This window comes from Dysidea avara, chromosome 1 (assembly GCF_963678975.1).
Source record: "Dysidea avara chromosome 1, odDysAvar1.4, whole genome shotgun sequence".
In the NCBI taxonomy this organism is placed as follows: Eukaryota; Metazoa; Porifera; class Demospongiae; order Dictyoceratida; family Dysideidae; genus Dysidea; species Dysidea avara.
Window position 1 is genome coordinate 26651703 of NC_089272.1, and position 17301 is coordinate 26669003.

Consider the following 17301-nt stretch of genomic DNA (forward strand, 5'->3'; position numbering starts at 1 on the left):
AGTTCAGCTGCAAACAAATCACCTGCACAAAATTCAGCTACAAACAAATCACCCTGTAGAGAGATCAGCTAGAAGAAGTTATCTTGTAGATAGTTCATCTACAAATGAATCACCCTGTAGAGAGATCAGCTAGAAGATGTTACCTTGTAGATAGTTCAGCTACAAACAAATCACACTGTAGAAAGATCAGCTAGAAGAAGTCACCTTGTAGAGAGTTCAGCTACAAACAAACCACCATGTAGAGAGTTCAGCTAGAAGAAGTTACCTTGTAGAGAGTTCAGCTACAAAAAAAAACCATTCTATAAAGAGCTCAGCTGCAAACAAATCACCTGCACAAAATTCAGCTACAAACAAATCACCCTGTAGAGAGATCAGCTAGAAGAAGTTATCTTGTAGATAGTTCAGCTACAAATGAATCACTCTGTAGAGAGATCAGCTAGAAGATGTTACCTTGTAGATAGTTCAGCTACAAACAAATCACCCTGTAGAAAGATCAGCTAGAAGAAGTCACCTTGTAAAGAGTTCAGCTAGAAGAAGTCACCTTGTAGAGAGTTCAGCTACAAAGAAACCATTCTGTAAAGAGCTCAGCTGCAAACAAATCACCTGTACAGAATTCAGCTACAAACAAATCACCTTGTAGAGAGATCAGCTAGAAGAAATTACCTTGTAGAGAGTTCAGCTACAAACAAATCACCTGTACAGAATTCAGCTACAAACAAATCACCCTGTAGAGAGATCAGCTAGAAGAAGTTACCTTGTAGATGGTTCAGCTACAAACAAATCACCCTGTAGAAAGATCAGCTAGAAGAAGTCACCTTGTAGAGAGTTCAGCTACAAACAAACCACCATGTAGAGAGTTCAGCTAGAAGAAGTTACCTTGTAGAGAGTTCAGCTACAAAAAAAACCATTCTGTAAAGAGCTCAGCTGCAAACAAATCACCTGTACAGAATTCAGCTACAAACAAATCACCCTGTAGAGAGATCAGCTAGAAGAAGTTACCTTGTAGATGGTTCAGCTACAAACAAATCACCCTGTAGAAAGATCAGCTAGAAGAAGTCACCTTGTAGAGAGTTCAGCTACAAACAAACCACCATGTAGAGAGTTCAGCTAGAAGAAGTTACCTTGTAGAGAGTTCAGCTACAAAAAAAAACCATTCTGTAAAGAGCTCAGCTGCAAACAAATCACCTGTACAGAATTCAGCTACAAACAAATCACCCTGTAGAGAGATCAGCTAAAAGAAATTACCTTGTAGAGAGTTCAGCTACAAATAAATCACCCTGTAGAGAGATCAGCTAGAAGATGATACCTTGTAGATAGTTCAGCTACAAACAAATCACCCTGTAGAAAGATCAGCTAGAAGAAGTCACCTTGTAAAGAGTTCAGCTAGAAGAAGTCACCTTGTAGAGAGTTCAGCTACAAAGAAACCATTCTGTAAAGAGCTCAGCTGCAAACAAATCACCTGTACAGAATTCAGCTACAAACAAATCAACCTGTAGAGAGATCAGCTAGAAGAAGTTACCTTGTAGATGGTTCAGCTACAAACAAATCACCCTGTAGAAAGATCAGCTAGAAGAAGTCACCTTGTAGAGAGTTCAGCTACAAACAAACCACCATGTAGAGAGTTCAGCTAGAAGAAGTTACCTTGTAGAGAGTTCAGCTACAAAAAAAACCATTCTGTAAAGAGCTCAGCTGCAAACAAATCACCTGTACAGAATTCAGCTACAAACAAATCACCCTGTAGAGAGATCAGCTAGAAGAAATTACCTTGTAGAGAGTTCAGCTACAAATAAATCACCCTGTAGAGAGATCAGCTAGAAGATGATACCTTGTAGATAGTTCAGCTACAAACAAATCACCCTGTAGAAAGATCAGCTAGAAGAAGTCACCTTGTAAAGAGTTCAGCTAGAAGAAGTCACCTTGTAGAGAGTTCAGCTACAAAGAAACCATTCTGTAAAGAGCTCAGCTGCAAACAAATCACCTGTACAGAATTTAGCTACAAACAAATCACCCTGTAGAGAGATCAGCTAGAAGAAATTACCTTGTGGAGAGTTCAGCTACAAACAATTCACCCTGTAGAGAGAGCAGCTAGAAGATGTCACCTTGTAGAGTGTTCAGTTACAAAGAAACCACCATGGGGAGTTCTGTAATAAATATATGTATTATATATATAATTTGTACATTTACTGATAAAATCAGAAATATTTAAAGTACATCTGCTTCATCTTTTCTTCTTCCTGTGGTAAAGAAAAAAAAGATAGGTTAAAAAGGTCCCAAAGATACAAATACAAAAAGAAGTGAAATCTAATCCAAAACAGCCAAGCTGTAAAAAAAGAGTGCGGCCCTCAAAATGGCTATGGTGAAAAAAGATGTGAAATCCAAGGTGGTGGCCAAGAAATGGCTGTGATGGTAGGTTAATGGTGAAAATTGTAATAACAACAATTTAGATGAATTTGGTGCCACTTGGTCTTGGCACAAAATTCACCTGAATTGTTGTTATTAAAATTTTTACCATTAACCTACCATCACAGCCATTTCTTGGCTGCCACCTTGGATTTCACATCTTTTTTCACCATAGCCTTTTTGAGGGCCGCACTCTTTTTTACAGTTTGGTTGTTTTGGATTAGATATCATTTAGAGCAGTAAATCTGCTTTATAAATGCATTGTATATACTACCTATATACACATACATGTGACCCAGTCTGGGAAAACCAGTCTTATTGCCTATTTAAAAGTATTGAGCAATGCGAGTTTTAAGTATTCAGCGTGTTGTAGCTCACCAAAGTTTGAAGCAAATTTTCACATGTTTACACCAATTCCTTACATTCCAGAGCATGCCAGCCCCTCCATCTTAGATAGTTTTTTAAACCGAGGTCAGGCAGGCTCCATATATGGGATGGGAGGTGGGGGCCCGGAGGAGGGTCAGACATTGTTTTATAATCTTAAAAAGTAAGGAGTATGGATGAATCAGGCCAAATTATAGGCCATTCAGGTCTCAAAAATAATTGGCTAAAACGAAAGCACATTTGCAGAACAGGTCTTTATTCAACAGCACGGTGCTGTACAGCCACATACATACATCCAACCCTGGCTGGCCAGAACTCCATTAGGTCCCAGACTGCTCATACAGATTGCTGCTTTCCTTGGGAAAAGTAACCAGTAAAAAGCAGACTACTCAAATCTAGCTGATTTTCGTGATGAAATTTGATAGTTTATTCATGTAGCTTTGTGTTATTGGTGAAAGATGAAATCTGCTGACATGGGCAATCAGACCGGTTTTCCCAGGCCCAGTCACGTATATAGCAGTAATAATCAATTATTTTAATTAACTATTACAGTTTCTTTGGCATGATGCAACACTGCCTTTGATATAGAATACCTAAAATAGCAGTCACCTAACGTTACGGGAGTATCAAGATACATGGCAGTGTATCATTCGGCCCAAGAAGCCGGCGCGAAACATCGTGAGTATATTGATAGGAAGAAAGAAAATGTAATTTTCGCACCTCTGTAGCTCTGTAATGCCTTAACGAAAGAAGACGATTTTAGCTGTGGAAATGCCAGCCAACTTCATTATTCCACACACCAAATTTGAGCGGAATTACTTCAAGCATTCCCAAAATATGCGACTTCAGAAATTGGCATAGTTTCTTGGTTTTTTTCTTCGTCTTTTCATAAACTTACAAAAACTGCCATAAAACATGAACTCCATATCCAATTACCTTGAAGTTTTACACACAGAAAGGGGGTATAAAGGCACATATTACTACCAAGATTGGCTGGAATAGGATAAACAGGCAAAGAGTTATTAGCGATTATTCACGAAAAATAACACCAATATGTTGTCATGCCTACAGGGTAAACCACTTACAAAAAGAAGCTGAAAATTGGTGAGTGAATAGGTTAACTAATGAACCTTAAACCTTGTGGTTGAAAAAAATCGAGCTAAAAACCATGAAGATACAACGAAAAAACCAACAGTGTGTAACAATTATGCAATCAAGATTAGCTAATAAAAAATACCTACTTGCCACGCCTACCAGAAAACTGCTTGGAGTAATGCTTTGAAAATTGCTGCACAGATGGAGTAATCAGATAGGGTTTCCAACTTAAAAAAGGAAGGTGCTTCCTTTTGTTGTTTCTGATGATTTTCACACAGACTGACCTTTAAGTAATAGTTAGACTTCAGACCACAGGGGTCTAAGTAATTTAGTAACCCGATGGCCCTGTGTCGTGGCACCTGAGCGAAACGAAGGCGCTACTACAAGGCCTGAGAGTTATTTAGACCCTTTATGTAGTTGTTGTACCTTAACATTGTTGTCAGCTGCTGGTAACACAGAAATGTAGCGTTCATTAGTAGAAACAAGCCATTACTCCACCCGTAACGGGTTTAAAATTAATTTTCAGGTGGTGATGCGTTGCCAATGCTACCAATGCAGGTGTGCGCAATAAACATGAAAAGAGTCTAAGTAACTTAGACACCTCCAAAATCCACCAAATCCACCACAAAAAGGGTCTAAGATAAAGCAAACAACTGCTAATTTATTATTGGATAGCTTGTAGCATTGGGTATCAGCATAAGTTTAACACAAAAACATACAAAAAGTGGTCACATGACCAAAAATATCATAATAGTTAAATTGGGCAGATTATTAGAAAATTACTGTATTTTAGGGTGACTGAAGTCGTATTTTGTGTATTTTCTTGTGTTATAATGAAGACTTCTACATCTTGTAGTGCTATAGCACATTCTTTATAGCTGCAGTGGGATTGTTGGCCATGTGACCACTTTTTGGGTATTCACAGTTAAAACTGCATTGATATTGAAAGTAATAAACAGTTTAATAATGTATTAGCACTTGTTTTTTATCTTAAGGTCAGCCTGCATGAAAATCATCAGAAAGAATGGGAAAAAAGGCTGAAACATCATCTTATTTTGCAGTGAAAATCCTATATGACTGGATTTTTGGTCACATGACCACTTTTTGGATATTTACGTATGTTAAAATTGTGCTGACAGCAACTGCTGCAAATATTCCAATAACAAATTAACACTTCTTTGCTTTATCGTAAAGATAAAGTTGTGTGAAAATCTCCAGGAACAAAAAAATGAAGCACCTTTCTATTTTGAGTGGAAACCCTAGACTAATCATCTTAGAAAGGCTCTTCAGTGGTGTAGAAGAATCAGACTTAAAGCCACGGGGTTATAACAAGAAATCCAACTTGGTGTAACAAGTGCGAGAACAAGATACTCTAATAGAACAGTCATCCTAGCAGAGCAGTCACCCTGAAGAGAATTCAAGAGATCAGCTAGAAACAAGTAACCCATATAGAGATCAGCTACAAACAAATCATCCTTTAGAGAATTCATTTACAAACAAATCGCTCTGTAGAAAGATCAGCTAGAAGAAGTTACAATACCTTGTAGAGAGTTCAGCTACAAAGAATCCATCATGTAGAGAGTTCAGCTGCAAACAAATCAATTGTAGAGAGTTCAACTACAAACAAATCGCTCTGTAGAGAGATCAGCTAGAAGAAGTTACAATACCTTGTAGAGAGATCAGCTTGAAGAAGCCACCTTGTAGAGAGTTCAGCTGCAAACCAATCACCCTGTAGAGAGTTCAGCTGCAAACAAATCACCCTTTAGAGAGTTCAGCTCCGAATAGATCACTCTGTAGAGCGTTCAGCTACAAACAATTTACCTTGTAGATAGATCAGCTAGAAGAAGTTACCTTGTAGAGAGCTCAGCTACAAAAAACCATCATGTAGAGAGTTCAGCTGCAAACAAATCACCCTGTAGAGAGTTCAGCTAGAATAAGTCACCTTGTAGAGAGTTCAGCTCCAAAGAAACCATCATGTAGAGAGTTCAGCTGCAAACAAATCAATCTGTAGAGAGTTCAGCTGCAAAAAGATCATCCTGTAGAGAGTTCAGCTAGAAGAAGTCACCTTGTAGAGAGTTAAGTTGCAAAGAAACCACCATATAGAGAGTTCAGCTGCAAAAAAATCACCCTGTAGAGAGTTCAGCTACAAAAAGATCACCCTGTGAAGAGTTCAGCTAGAAGAAGTTACCTTGTAGAGAGTTCAACTGCAAAGTAATCACCCTGTAGAGAATTCAGCTACAAACAAGTCGCCCTGTAGAAAGATCAGCTAGAAGCTACCTTGTAGATAGTTTAGCTACAAAGAAACCATCATGTAGAGAGTTCAGCTACCAACAAGTCACCCTGCAGAAAGATCAACTAGAAGAAGTCACCTTGTAGAGAGTTCAGCTAGAAACAAGTCACCCTGTAGAGAGATCAGCTAGAAACAAGCCACCCTTAGAGAGTCCAGCTAGAAGAAGTTACATTCATTGTAGAGAGTTCAGCTACAAAGAAACTACCATGTAGAGAGTTCAGCTGAAAACAAATCGCCCTGTTGAGAATTCAGCCACAAACAAATTACCCTATAGAAAGATCAGCTAGAAGTTACCTTGTAGATAGTTCAGCTACAAAGAAACCATTATGTAGAGAGTTCAGCTACAAACAAGTCACCCTGCAGAGAGATCAGCTAGAAGAAGTTACCTTGTAGAGAGTTCAGCTACAAAGAAACCATCATGTAGAGAGTTCAGCTGTATACAAATCACCCTGTAGAGAGTTCAGCTACAAACAAATCACCCTGCAGATAGTTCAGCTACAAACAAGTCATCCTGTAGAAAGATCAGCTAGAAGGATCACCCTGTAGAGAGTTCAGCTACAAACAAGTCACCTGTAGAGAGATCAGCTAGAAACCGGTGACCTGTAGAGAGTTCAGCTACAAATCAAATTACCCTTAGAGAGATAAGCCAGACAAAGCAACAGATAGTTCAGCTACAAACAAGTCACCCTGTAGAGAGATCAGCTAGAAACTAGTTACCTGTAGAGAGTTCAGCTACAAAAACAAATTACCCTTTAGAGAGATAAGTCAGACAAAGTAACCCTGTAGAGAGATCAGATAGAAACAAATCACCCTGTGGAGAGTTGAGCTACAAAGAAACCACCCTGTAGAGAGTTCAGCTACTGTTTAAACAAGTTACCCTGTAAAGAGATCGCGATCGGCTAGAAAAAAGGAGAGATCAGCTAGAAACAAGTCACCCTGTAGAGTAGCTAGAAACAAATCACCTTGTAGAGAGTTCAAATTACCCTGTAGAGAGTTCAACTACAAACAGATAACCCTGCAGAGAGTTCAGCTAGAAACAAATTACCCTATAGAGAGAATCCTGTAGAGAGTTCATCTACAAGCAAATCATCCTGTAGAGACTTCAGTTTCATTTCAAGTCACCCAGTAGAGAGATCAGCTGCAAACAAGTTATCCGTAGGGAATAACTGACATGTAATAAATTTTATCAAGACACACAGTAGTGTGTCGTGCGGCCCAAGAAGCCGGCGTGCCACCCGTGAGTATATTAACAGGAAGAAAGAAAACGCAATTTTCACACCTATGTAGCTCGGTGATCCCTTATCCGATTGGAACCAAATTTGCTAGAGAGGTGCCGGCCAGCTAGGGAAGTCTACACACCAAATTTGAAGAAAATCGCTCCAGCCATTTCCGAGATACGAGCAAACAAAATTTCGTTTTAATTTCTTCGTTTTTTTCTTCATCTTCATTTCGCACACTTCGCAAAATTCGCCATAAAACACGAATGCGTGCTGGGATTGGGCTGAAATGTGGCACACTTAAAGGGCTCATTAAGGCGGATCTCTGTACCAACTTTGGTAGGAATCCGATGAACATTCACGGAGTTATGACCGATTATTTGTGTAAAATAAGGTCGAAGATCTGTCATGCCTACAGGGTAAACCCCTTGGAGGAATCAGTTGCAAATTGATATGTAGATGGAGCAACCATCGTAGGAGTGCCTTTTTGTGGTTTGAAAGGAATCGGGATAAAGACCATGGAGATATGACACAAAACCCAACCTGTGTCAAAATTACGCGATCGGAATAAAAAAACTATTAGTTTTCGTGTCTACCAGGCAAACCGCTTAGACCAACGAGCTTAAAATCAGTATGTAGCTGGAATAATCATCATAGAAAGTCCTTGCAGTATTACAGAAGAATCGGATTACAAATCACTGAGTTATGATTCGAAAGGCAACTACGTGCAGCAAATGCGAGATCGAGATACTCTAATAGAACAGTCACCCTAATAAAGCATTCAGCTGCATTTATAATTTACTCAGTAACATCACATTACAAGTTATTTTGTAGGGAATTCAGCTACAAACAAGTCACCCTGTATTCAGATCAGCTAGAAGAAAGTACCTAATAGAGAGTTCAGCTACAAAGAAGCCATCATGTAGAGAGTTCAGCTCAAATAAATCACCCTGTAGAGAATTCAGCTACAAACAAATTACCCTGTAGAGAGATCAGCTAGAAGAAGTTACCTTGTAGAGAGTTCAGTTACAAAGAAACAACCATGCAAAGAGTTTAGTTACAAACAAATCACCAGTAGAAAGTTCCGCTATGAACAGATCACACTGTAGAGAGTTCAGTTAGAAACAAGTCATCCTGTAGATAGATCAGCTAGAAGAAGTCACCTTGTAGAGAGTTCAGCTGCAAACAAATCACCTGTAGAGAATTCAGCTTGGAACAAGTCACCCTGTACAGAGATCAGCTAGAAACAAGTCATCCTGTAGAGAGTTCAGCTAGAAGAAGTTATATTGTAGAGAGTTCAGCTACAAAGAAACTACCATGTAGAGAGTTCAGCTGCAAACAAATCGCCCTGTAGAGAATTTAACTACACACAAATCACTCTGTAGAAAGATCAGCTAGAAGAAGTTACCTTGTAGAGAGTTCAGCTAGAAACAAGTCACCCTGTAGAGAGGTCAGCTAGAAACAAGCCACCCGTAGAGAGTTCAGCTAGAAGAAATTACATTGTAGAGAGTTCAGCTACAAAGAAACTACCATGTAGAGAGTTCAGCTGCAAACAAATCGCCCTGTAGAGAATTCAGCTACAAACAAATTACCCTGTAGAAAGATCAGCTAGAAGAAGTTACCTTGTAGAGAGTTCAGCTACAAATAAATCACCCTGTAGAGAGTTCAGCTAGAAACAAGTCACCCTGTAGAGAGATCAGCTAGAAACAAGCCACCCGTAGAGAGTTCAGCTAGAAGAAGTTACATTGTAGAGAGTTCAGCTACAAAGAAACTACCATGTAGAGAGTTCAGCTACAAACAAATCGCTCTGTAGAGAATTCAGCTACAAACACATTACCCTGTGGAAAGATCAGCTAGAAGAAGTTACCTTGTAGAGAGTTAATTCAGCTGCAAATAAATCACCCTGTAGAGAGTTCAGCTAGAACCAAGTCACCCGTAGAGAGATCAGCTAGAAACAAGTTATCCTGTAGAGAGTTCAGCTAGAAGAAGTTACATTGTATAGAGTTCAGCTACAAAGAAACTACCATGTAGAGAGTTAAGCTTCAAACAAATTTCCCTGTAGAGAATTCAGCTACAAACAAATTACCCTGTAGAAAGATCAGCTAGAAGAAGTTATCTTGTAGAGAGTTCAGCTAGAAACAAGTCACCCTGTAGCGAGATCAGCTAGAAACAAGCCACCCGTAGAGAGTTCAGCTACAAAGAAACCATTCTGTAAAGAGCTCAGCTGCAAACAAATCACCTGTACAGAATTCATCTACAAACAAATCACCCTGTAGAGAGATCAGCTAGAAGAAGTTACCTTGTAGATCATTCAGCTACATACAATTCACCCTGTAGAGAGAGCATCTAGAAGAAGTCACCTTGTAGAGTGTTCAGTTACAAAGAAACCATCATGGAGATTTCTGTAATCAATATATGTATTATATATATAATTTGTACATTTACTGATAAAATATTTAAAGTACATCTTCTTCATCTTTTCGTCTTCCTGTGATAAAGAAAAAAAGATGGGTTATAAAGTCTCAAAACCGGCCTATGGCCAGCTTTGGGGTATACACATACAAAAAGAAATGAAATCTAATCCAAAACAGCCAAGCTGTAAAAAAAGTGTGCAACCCTCAGAAAGGCTATGATGAAAAAAGATGTGAAATCCAAGGTGGCAGCCAAGAAATGACTGTGATGGTAGGTTAATGGTAAAAATTTTAATAACGCAATTCAGGTGAATTTTGTGCCAAGACCAAGCGGCACCAAATTCACCTTAATTTTCATTGTTAAAATTTTTACCATTAACCTACCTTCACAGCCATTTCTTGGCCGCCACCTTGGATTTCACATCTTTTTTCACCATAGCCTTTTTGAGGGTCGCTCACCTTTTTTACAGCTTGGCTGTTTTGGATTAGATATGTATTACATATATAATTTGTACTAGCAATAGCATGGGTAGCAGTGAAATTTGGGATAAATATCATGAGTGTTGTATTGGAAATGGGGATAAATTTCACGAGGCGAAGCCGAGTGAAATTTACCATTTCCAATACAACACTCGTGGTATTTATCCCAAATTTCACTGCTACCCATGCTATTCCCAGTTAATACCATACTTGCTGCATTAGCTTTGCTATGTACGCAATTTGTCACTATGTACTAAACACGTGTCGACACTAATTGGCGCTACATTGTTAACATAAATTCTAGCCAATGAAATTGCAATTACAACTTTTTCACTGCTGTCAGTGAAATACGGGATAAATTTCACTGCTACTATTGAGACTTTTGTACGGGCAGTAAAACAGGTATGGTATTAGTACATTTATTGATAAAATCAGAAATAGTTAAAATATTTAAAATCTGCTTCATCTTTTTCTTCTTCCTGTGGTAAACAAAAAATATATAGGTTAAAAAAGCCCCAAAGCCAGTATGGCCAGCTTTGAGGGTATACAACTACAAGAAGTGAAATCTAATCCAAAACAGCCAAGCAGCACCAAATTCACCTGAATTGTTGTCATTAAAATTTTTACCATAAACCTACCATAACAGCCATTTCTTGGCTGCCACCTTGGATTTCACATCTTTTTTCACCATAGCCTTTTTGAGGGCTACACTCTTTTTTTACAACTTGGCTTTTTTGGATTAGATTACTATTTACTGTATCGCCAATTACACTTTGAAAATAGCCTATTATGCTTTCAAAATCGAGATTACAGTATGCAAAAGAGCTGACTGTATTATTAGAGTATATTGTATTGGAATAAGTAGCTGCTCTATTAGTCTGAGAGTATCTCAATTTTATTTCCTCAAAATGTGAACAATCAACAAAGAAACAGTAAAAATATATAACACATCAGATTTTTGATATATAATGAATTGTATAGTGTGTTCATGTTTAGCTGTCATTTAACACACGCATTACACATTTTACTTTACTATTGTACTGACATGTCATCCTTAGCCTAGCTACTACGTTTGTAGCATAATTGGTAAAAGCCTATTGACAAAATGTAAACGCAGTTAGATAATGATTTGTATACTTCAATAAGTACATGTATGTAGTTCAACAAATGACATTATTATAATGTTACAACTGTGTAGTAAAATTCTTAAGTATATGCAGTGGCGTAACTAGACTTGTACCGACACCAGGGCCCAGTGCAATAAGTTGAAGTCGTATTCACAAGTAAAGCTATTAAAGTAGCTGAATTATCGAAGCGATAATTATTTTTAGAGGCGCTTATACCGATAACCTGGCAGTTTGAAGTGATTTCACAATAACAAAAGGTAATATAGCCATTTTGCAGCCAAAGAAGTGTGCTGTTGTCAAGGTCTCGATCGATTATTTGGTGAAATAGTCTTTTCTACTACTCTATTGCTAATTCCGTGGGCATGACTTGATTGCTGACACCCGAGTTGGCCCAGGTTTAGTTACGCCACTGAGTATATGTGGTAAGCCAAAAAGGAATGCTACAGTATACATTGACACATCAATTTCACACCACCAACTGTACATCCAATTCTTGTCTTATTGTGTTTTATAGGATACTACCATACAAGGACAAACTTCGAATTCTGATAACTTTCTATTGCAGGCTCGAAGTGTGGAATGGGATCAGTCAAGTAAGATGCATTGTAGCACATAATGTTCTAGCTAACATGTAAGTGACAGTATATGCCAAAATAATAGTGAAATGGTGAAAAAATTATGATGGGATTTTGAAACAAGTTTGGACAATTTAAAGCTTACAGATCAAGATACCCTGCATTTATACACTTATAGTACAGTCAACATTTTTACTGCGTCACAAGTCACTAAAATCTTGTCATCTAAAAATTACTTCTCTGTCTAATGAAATTTCTAGGTAGAGAAATTTACTATAATTTGTGTGATCTTGTATACAAAACACGAATTCCTTTGTTATTACATAACTGCAACATATACACCACAGGAGTAAACACCAATATTTTATCAGCCTAATTACAGCAACATGTTACATATATATTTGTAGCATAGCACACTTGATAAAAATAAATACTACATGCTCAAAATACAGTTTATTGAGGACTGAAATTTATGTGTGTACTAACTATTATAACAGGTGAAGATGCAAGATAGTAGCCACCAAGAAACTCTGTACCTTTGCATATGGAATTACTAAGCTAGTTGTTTATGTCTTTAGAATGTGTTGTGTCAGATGCAGATTAGCTGCATCGTAAATGTATACAAACCACACTGTACTATGGATGCCTTAGTTTATATTTTGTTCTGTATATCTACAACCTGTACTTTCCATAATATTGTTGATACAAGTGCACACACATGGTGAAAACTAAATAGTATGTTAATAATACAATGACAAAGTATAAACAGTAGCTCGCTATTATTTTTATGTTTTAATAGTGTTAAATTATTATCTATGTAGTTAATTGGAAGTCACAGTTTTGTAACTCCATTGTGACAGTCATCATTAAAGTTGTCATTGGTTGTTAATATAATTTCACTTTTAGCCATGCCTAGGCGTGTGTTAGCATATTACATGTAAAAGCATTATTATTTTAACTAGAGTGTTATGTCAGCATACTGCTAGCACATTAGGTGGATCAGGGGCGTAGGAAGATATTTAACTTATGGGTGCCCATGCAGTAGTAAAGCTGAAGACCAAAAAAAAAAGGTCTTGAGCTGATAGCAATGGCTCCATATTCTATTGATGATAATCAAAATCAATATTTATAACTACATAGTTGACTATGCTACTACTCTGAAAGAACACTGTGACTGCTTTATTAGAGTCATTGACTGCTCTATTAGAGTATCTCTATCGTTTCAGCATAGTGTGCCGACACCCATTAGTTACACCACTGGAAATATTTATGGGTGCCCAAGCAACCATGACACCCATGCTTCCTACGCCCCTGTGGATATTTCAAACTATTCCTTGAAATAGGTTGATGTTCCCTAATAGAGTAGTTAGTGGAAAATGAAAACTACAATAAAACACTCAAGTACATTGTACAGAGCTCCTTAGAAATATACTCTCTAATAAAACAATCACTTTGTAGTGAAATACTCTTCACTGATTAAAATGTTTTAAGATAATTGCAAGACACAGTGAAACAGAAGGTTCAGTATAATTTTTATCATTATCTGCATTTATACTAATAAATATGAATGAAGAGAAATGTCTACCTTAACATATCTGGCCTGTCTAGAGTTATCCTAAACTCGTGGGACCTCTGTAGCTATAGGTCACATGTGACATGTATACTTGCATATATAATCATGCTGCTGCACGTAGACATACCTCACAATACCATACTTTATAAACTTTCCCCAGACCAGTGCCACCCTTCTAGCTCCCACCCCATTGACCGCTTATCCTTTGCTCAATGGTATCACATGAAATTGACCAATACAGTGACAATTTGTAATCATACAACCAGTGCAGTCACTGAGTTGTAGTAAAATCCATGGCTATCAGCAGCATTCTTTACAATCGAACACAACTGCACCTAATGACATCTTTCATGAAGGGGTGAAGTTGGCCCATCCACAAAAGTAATAAGTTGTTAAATCTACAAATATAAAACAAAACTAATTATTTGTGCTTCACATTAATTATTTGTGCTTCACATTAATTATGTGCTAGCTTACTAAGGCCAGTATTTCACAACGCATGAACATACACATCTAGACTTGATGTCACCCCTAAGGTCCTATATATATATATATATATATATATATATTATAAAAAGAACATGCAAAATCACAGAATACACTCTAAGTGATACTAGCTAGAAGTAACAACAGTAAACTATGACCAACTTCAAAATTTTACTGACCACAAGAAAAGTTACTATACATTTTCTGCACTAGTAATTTATGTATCTGCAAAATCAGTTTTGCATAACAATACAGCTAATTCAGCAACTTACATGCAAGTTTGGTGAACAATGGCACCTGCCTGAATGTAGTGAAATGATGGCAATCTAGGGTAGGCATAAATAAAAATTCTGTCAGCACAACTGCGTGTACAATAATTTATTTACAATGGTGTGAACATGGAGTGTTCTGTTCTATTTCTACAGGTACAGTGTTCAGAATATTATACAATTAAAATAAGACGCTTTACTTACTGTGCTGAGATCATCTATCTCACTACATATAACTCAGAGTACTGTAACTTAGTTTATTTTAAGCATAAGAACTTGAATTCAAACATCCTGCCATTAGCTACACTATTGAGTAATAACGAAAAATAATAAAGTTTAATCTGAGTAGTTTACTACATTATACTACCTGACTTTTGCAATCCAGAATTTTCTTGTGAAGTGGTTGTTGACAGCTTCTTCAATGATGGTATATATAAATAACTTCTTCATTATGAAAACCAACAGTTGTTTTCACCAAGTGTTTAAATCACTCAATTCGTGCCACATGAAAGCATCCAGTTATGCACAAATAACTCACTACTTTTCAGGAGATTACAGGTGCGGTTCTGAGGGGGTTTCACTGGTTTCCAGAAGCCACTCAGCTTTTTGAGATCGAAAAAATAATAATAACGCTCAACAAACTTTAAGCCTAAAATAACATATTTAAATATTTCAGGGGCAGATCTAGGATTTCAGAAGGGGGGTGCTAACATGGACATTTATATGTAGCAAGATAGTTGATACAACTAGTGTGAGAAGCATGCTCTATCTAGGGGGTCTGGGGGCATGCCCCCACAGGAAAAGTTTGCAAATTTGGCTTATTGAGATTGAATTTGGTAGTAATCTTGAGTGAAAAATGATGTCACTTTGTTTATGTGATACCATTATTCCCCTACAGCTTGTCAACATAACTAAAGGGTGCAGCCATGTAGCTAAAATTCAATCTTAGACTAACATCTTAAAGAACTAGTAGTGGAAACATATGGGTATCAGCTGCACATGATCAAATTTAGTGTTTTGAAGTATAGCATAATTTACAGTGTCATGGCTCAAACTACACTAGCTGTCCAAACGGTATAGAGGGTAAGTGGGAGTGGAGAGGGCAAGTAGACTGACTCACCAGTGTATAGAGTGCATGCATGTGCACTCAGTTGTATATAATTCTCCAGTTAGAGGGGCTCTAGATCTGGTGGCATATATACTCCTGGACCACCTGGAAATTTTTGGAAAATGGCTATCACAAGATTGTATCTAGAAGCTATTTTTAACCAAATGTGGGTACAAGGTACAAGATAAATGATTTCAGGTGGAAGTAATTTTAATTTGAATGAGTTCAGTTGGAAGTAATTTAATTAAAAAAACAGAACTAGGCAATGTTTCTTGTTATTGGATTTTAAGAAAATGTTTAATAGTGGCTTGTCAAAGAGAATAAAGAGTGTATAGACAGTATAGTTAATTGAATGTAAGGTCAAGGAGAATATTCACTGCTTGAAGGTTCTTAGTTTACTAATTTGTTAAGCTGCTTTACTGTAGTTGTATCCAGTTATACTGATAGTAAAATGTCAGTAACTTTAAGTATATGGAACATAATTGTTTTACTAAATTTTAAACTCTCAGTAAACATCAGTGAATGCAGGTTTACTGAAAAGCTACTAAAATTCCTAACAATTAACTGTTCCATATACTGTGGATATACCACTCTAGTAAACTAAGAAACTTCAAGCAGTGATTTAAAACACAGGATTGGATCTACTTCATATGTACAGCTGTAGCCACTGTTCTGAATTGCAGTTTGCTATTTCAATATAACTTTTAAAATGATGGATCCACCCATCATTATAATTGTTTTACAACTAGTCTACAAATACAACTAGTTTTTGGCCACAACTAACCCCTTTTAGCACACAATGATCATGACAACATATTATGCTGCAGCATCATTTAAGCTTAAAGTTGAGCTTCAAGGGATTTGATAGTGCAAACTCCAAAGCTGCTAGATTTATACAAATGTAGCATGGGATTTGATCAAGCAAGGGAAACAAAAATGAACAGTTCTCAGATGTTGTAGCCTTGTGAACTGCATAAAAGCTAGGAAATTCACTATTATATAAGACTACTGATTTACTTGCAAGAGAAGCATTTCAACCCAAGAATCAAGTTTGTAGCAGAGTCAAAAAAACTTAAACTATTTGACAGAAAAGGTTATTTTTAGAATAGATTTTCAATTAATGATGTTTTATACAATTTATAGTACATTAAAGGTATAAATCCTTTACCTAAAGTGATTGATATATGGCAGGATGTTTGGTACAATGGTGAGGGCAGCAGTGCACAGGTCTAGAAGAATAGGTTTAATTTCAGCTTACACTCTGGTAACTTCTTGAAAATTATAGTTTTAATGTTGGATGTTCTATTAGAGTAGTTGACTGTTCTATTAGAATATTTTAGATTTAGCAACTTCTAGGGTAAGACTTACTCCAAAAGTATAATTTTGAACCCCTTTTAGTAATTCTTGGATAAGGTTAGCTATTTCCCTTGCTCTTTCCATCTTTTCATTGCCCGTATAAAATGCAGCTGCACCTGTAGTACAGCTTCTAAAAGCTTCCTAGCTTGCTCATTGTAAAAATTTGGAGGGGGGTGCTTCAGTGCCCCAAGCACCCCCCCCCCTAAATCCACCCTTGTACTTGGGTAGTTTATTAAATAATTATTAGCAGTGGTGGATCTAGGAGTTTTGAAAGGGGGTTTGTATAGCTAATTAAGGCATCTGATGACATTTCTGCAGAAATTTTTGAGATTTTAGAAGCTCTGAGATAGGATTTTAGGCTACTTTTAGTTAGTAATTACAATAAATCCAATGCTTTAGTGCTAACTATAGGGCAAAGATGGTGGTTATAAGCTGTAGCTTTGATTGCTCTATTAGAGTAGTTACTTGACCAGCTGCTCTATTAGAGTATCTTGATCGTTTTTAATGCAGTAGGAGATGAAAAGTGAAGT

General features: G+C 37.1%; 1 protein-coding gene across 3 annotated transcripts in view; it reads left to right on the forward strand.

Moving 5' to 3' along the window:
• Window positions 1-12738, forward strand: part of LOC136260495 (adhesion G protein-coupled receptor L3-like) — a 124446-nt gene extending 111708 nt beyond the window's left edge. For all 3 annotated transcript variants that reach the window (XM_066054238.1, XM_066054247.1, XM_066054257.1), the window contains 2 exons: window positions 11919-11997; window positions 12477-12738. In XM_066054238.1, the coding sequence (XP_065910310.1) occupies window positions 11919-11997; window positions 12477-12493 (96 nt within the window). In that variant the 3' untranslated portion in view covers window positions 12494-12738. The remainder of the gene's footprint in view (window positions 1-11918; window positions 11998-12476) is intronic.
• The last annotated feature ends 4563 nt before the right edge of the window (window positions 12739-17301 follow it).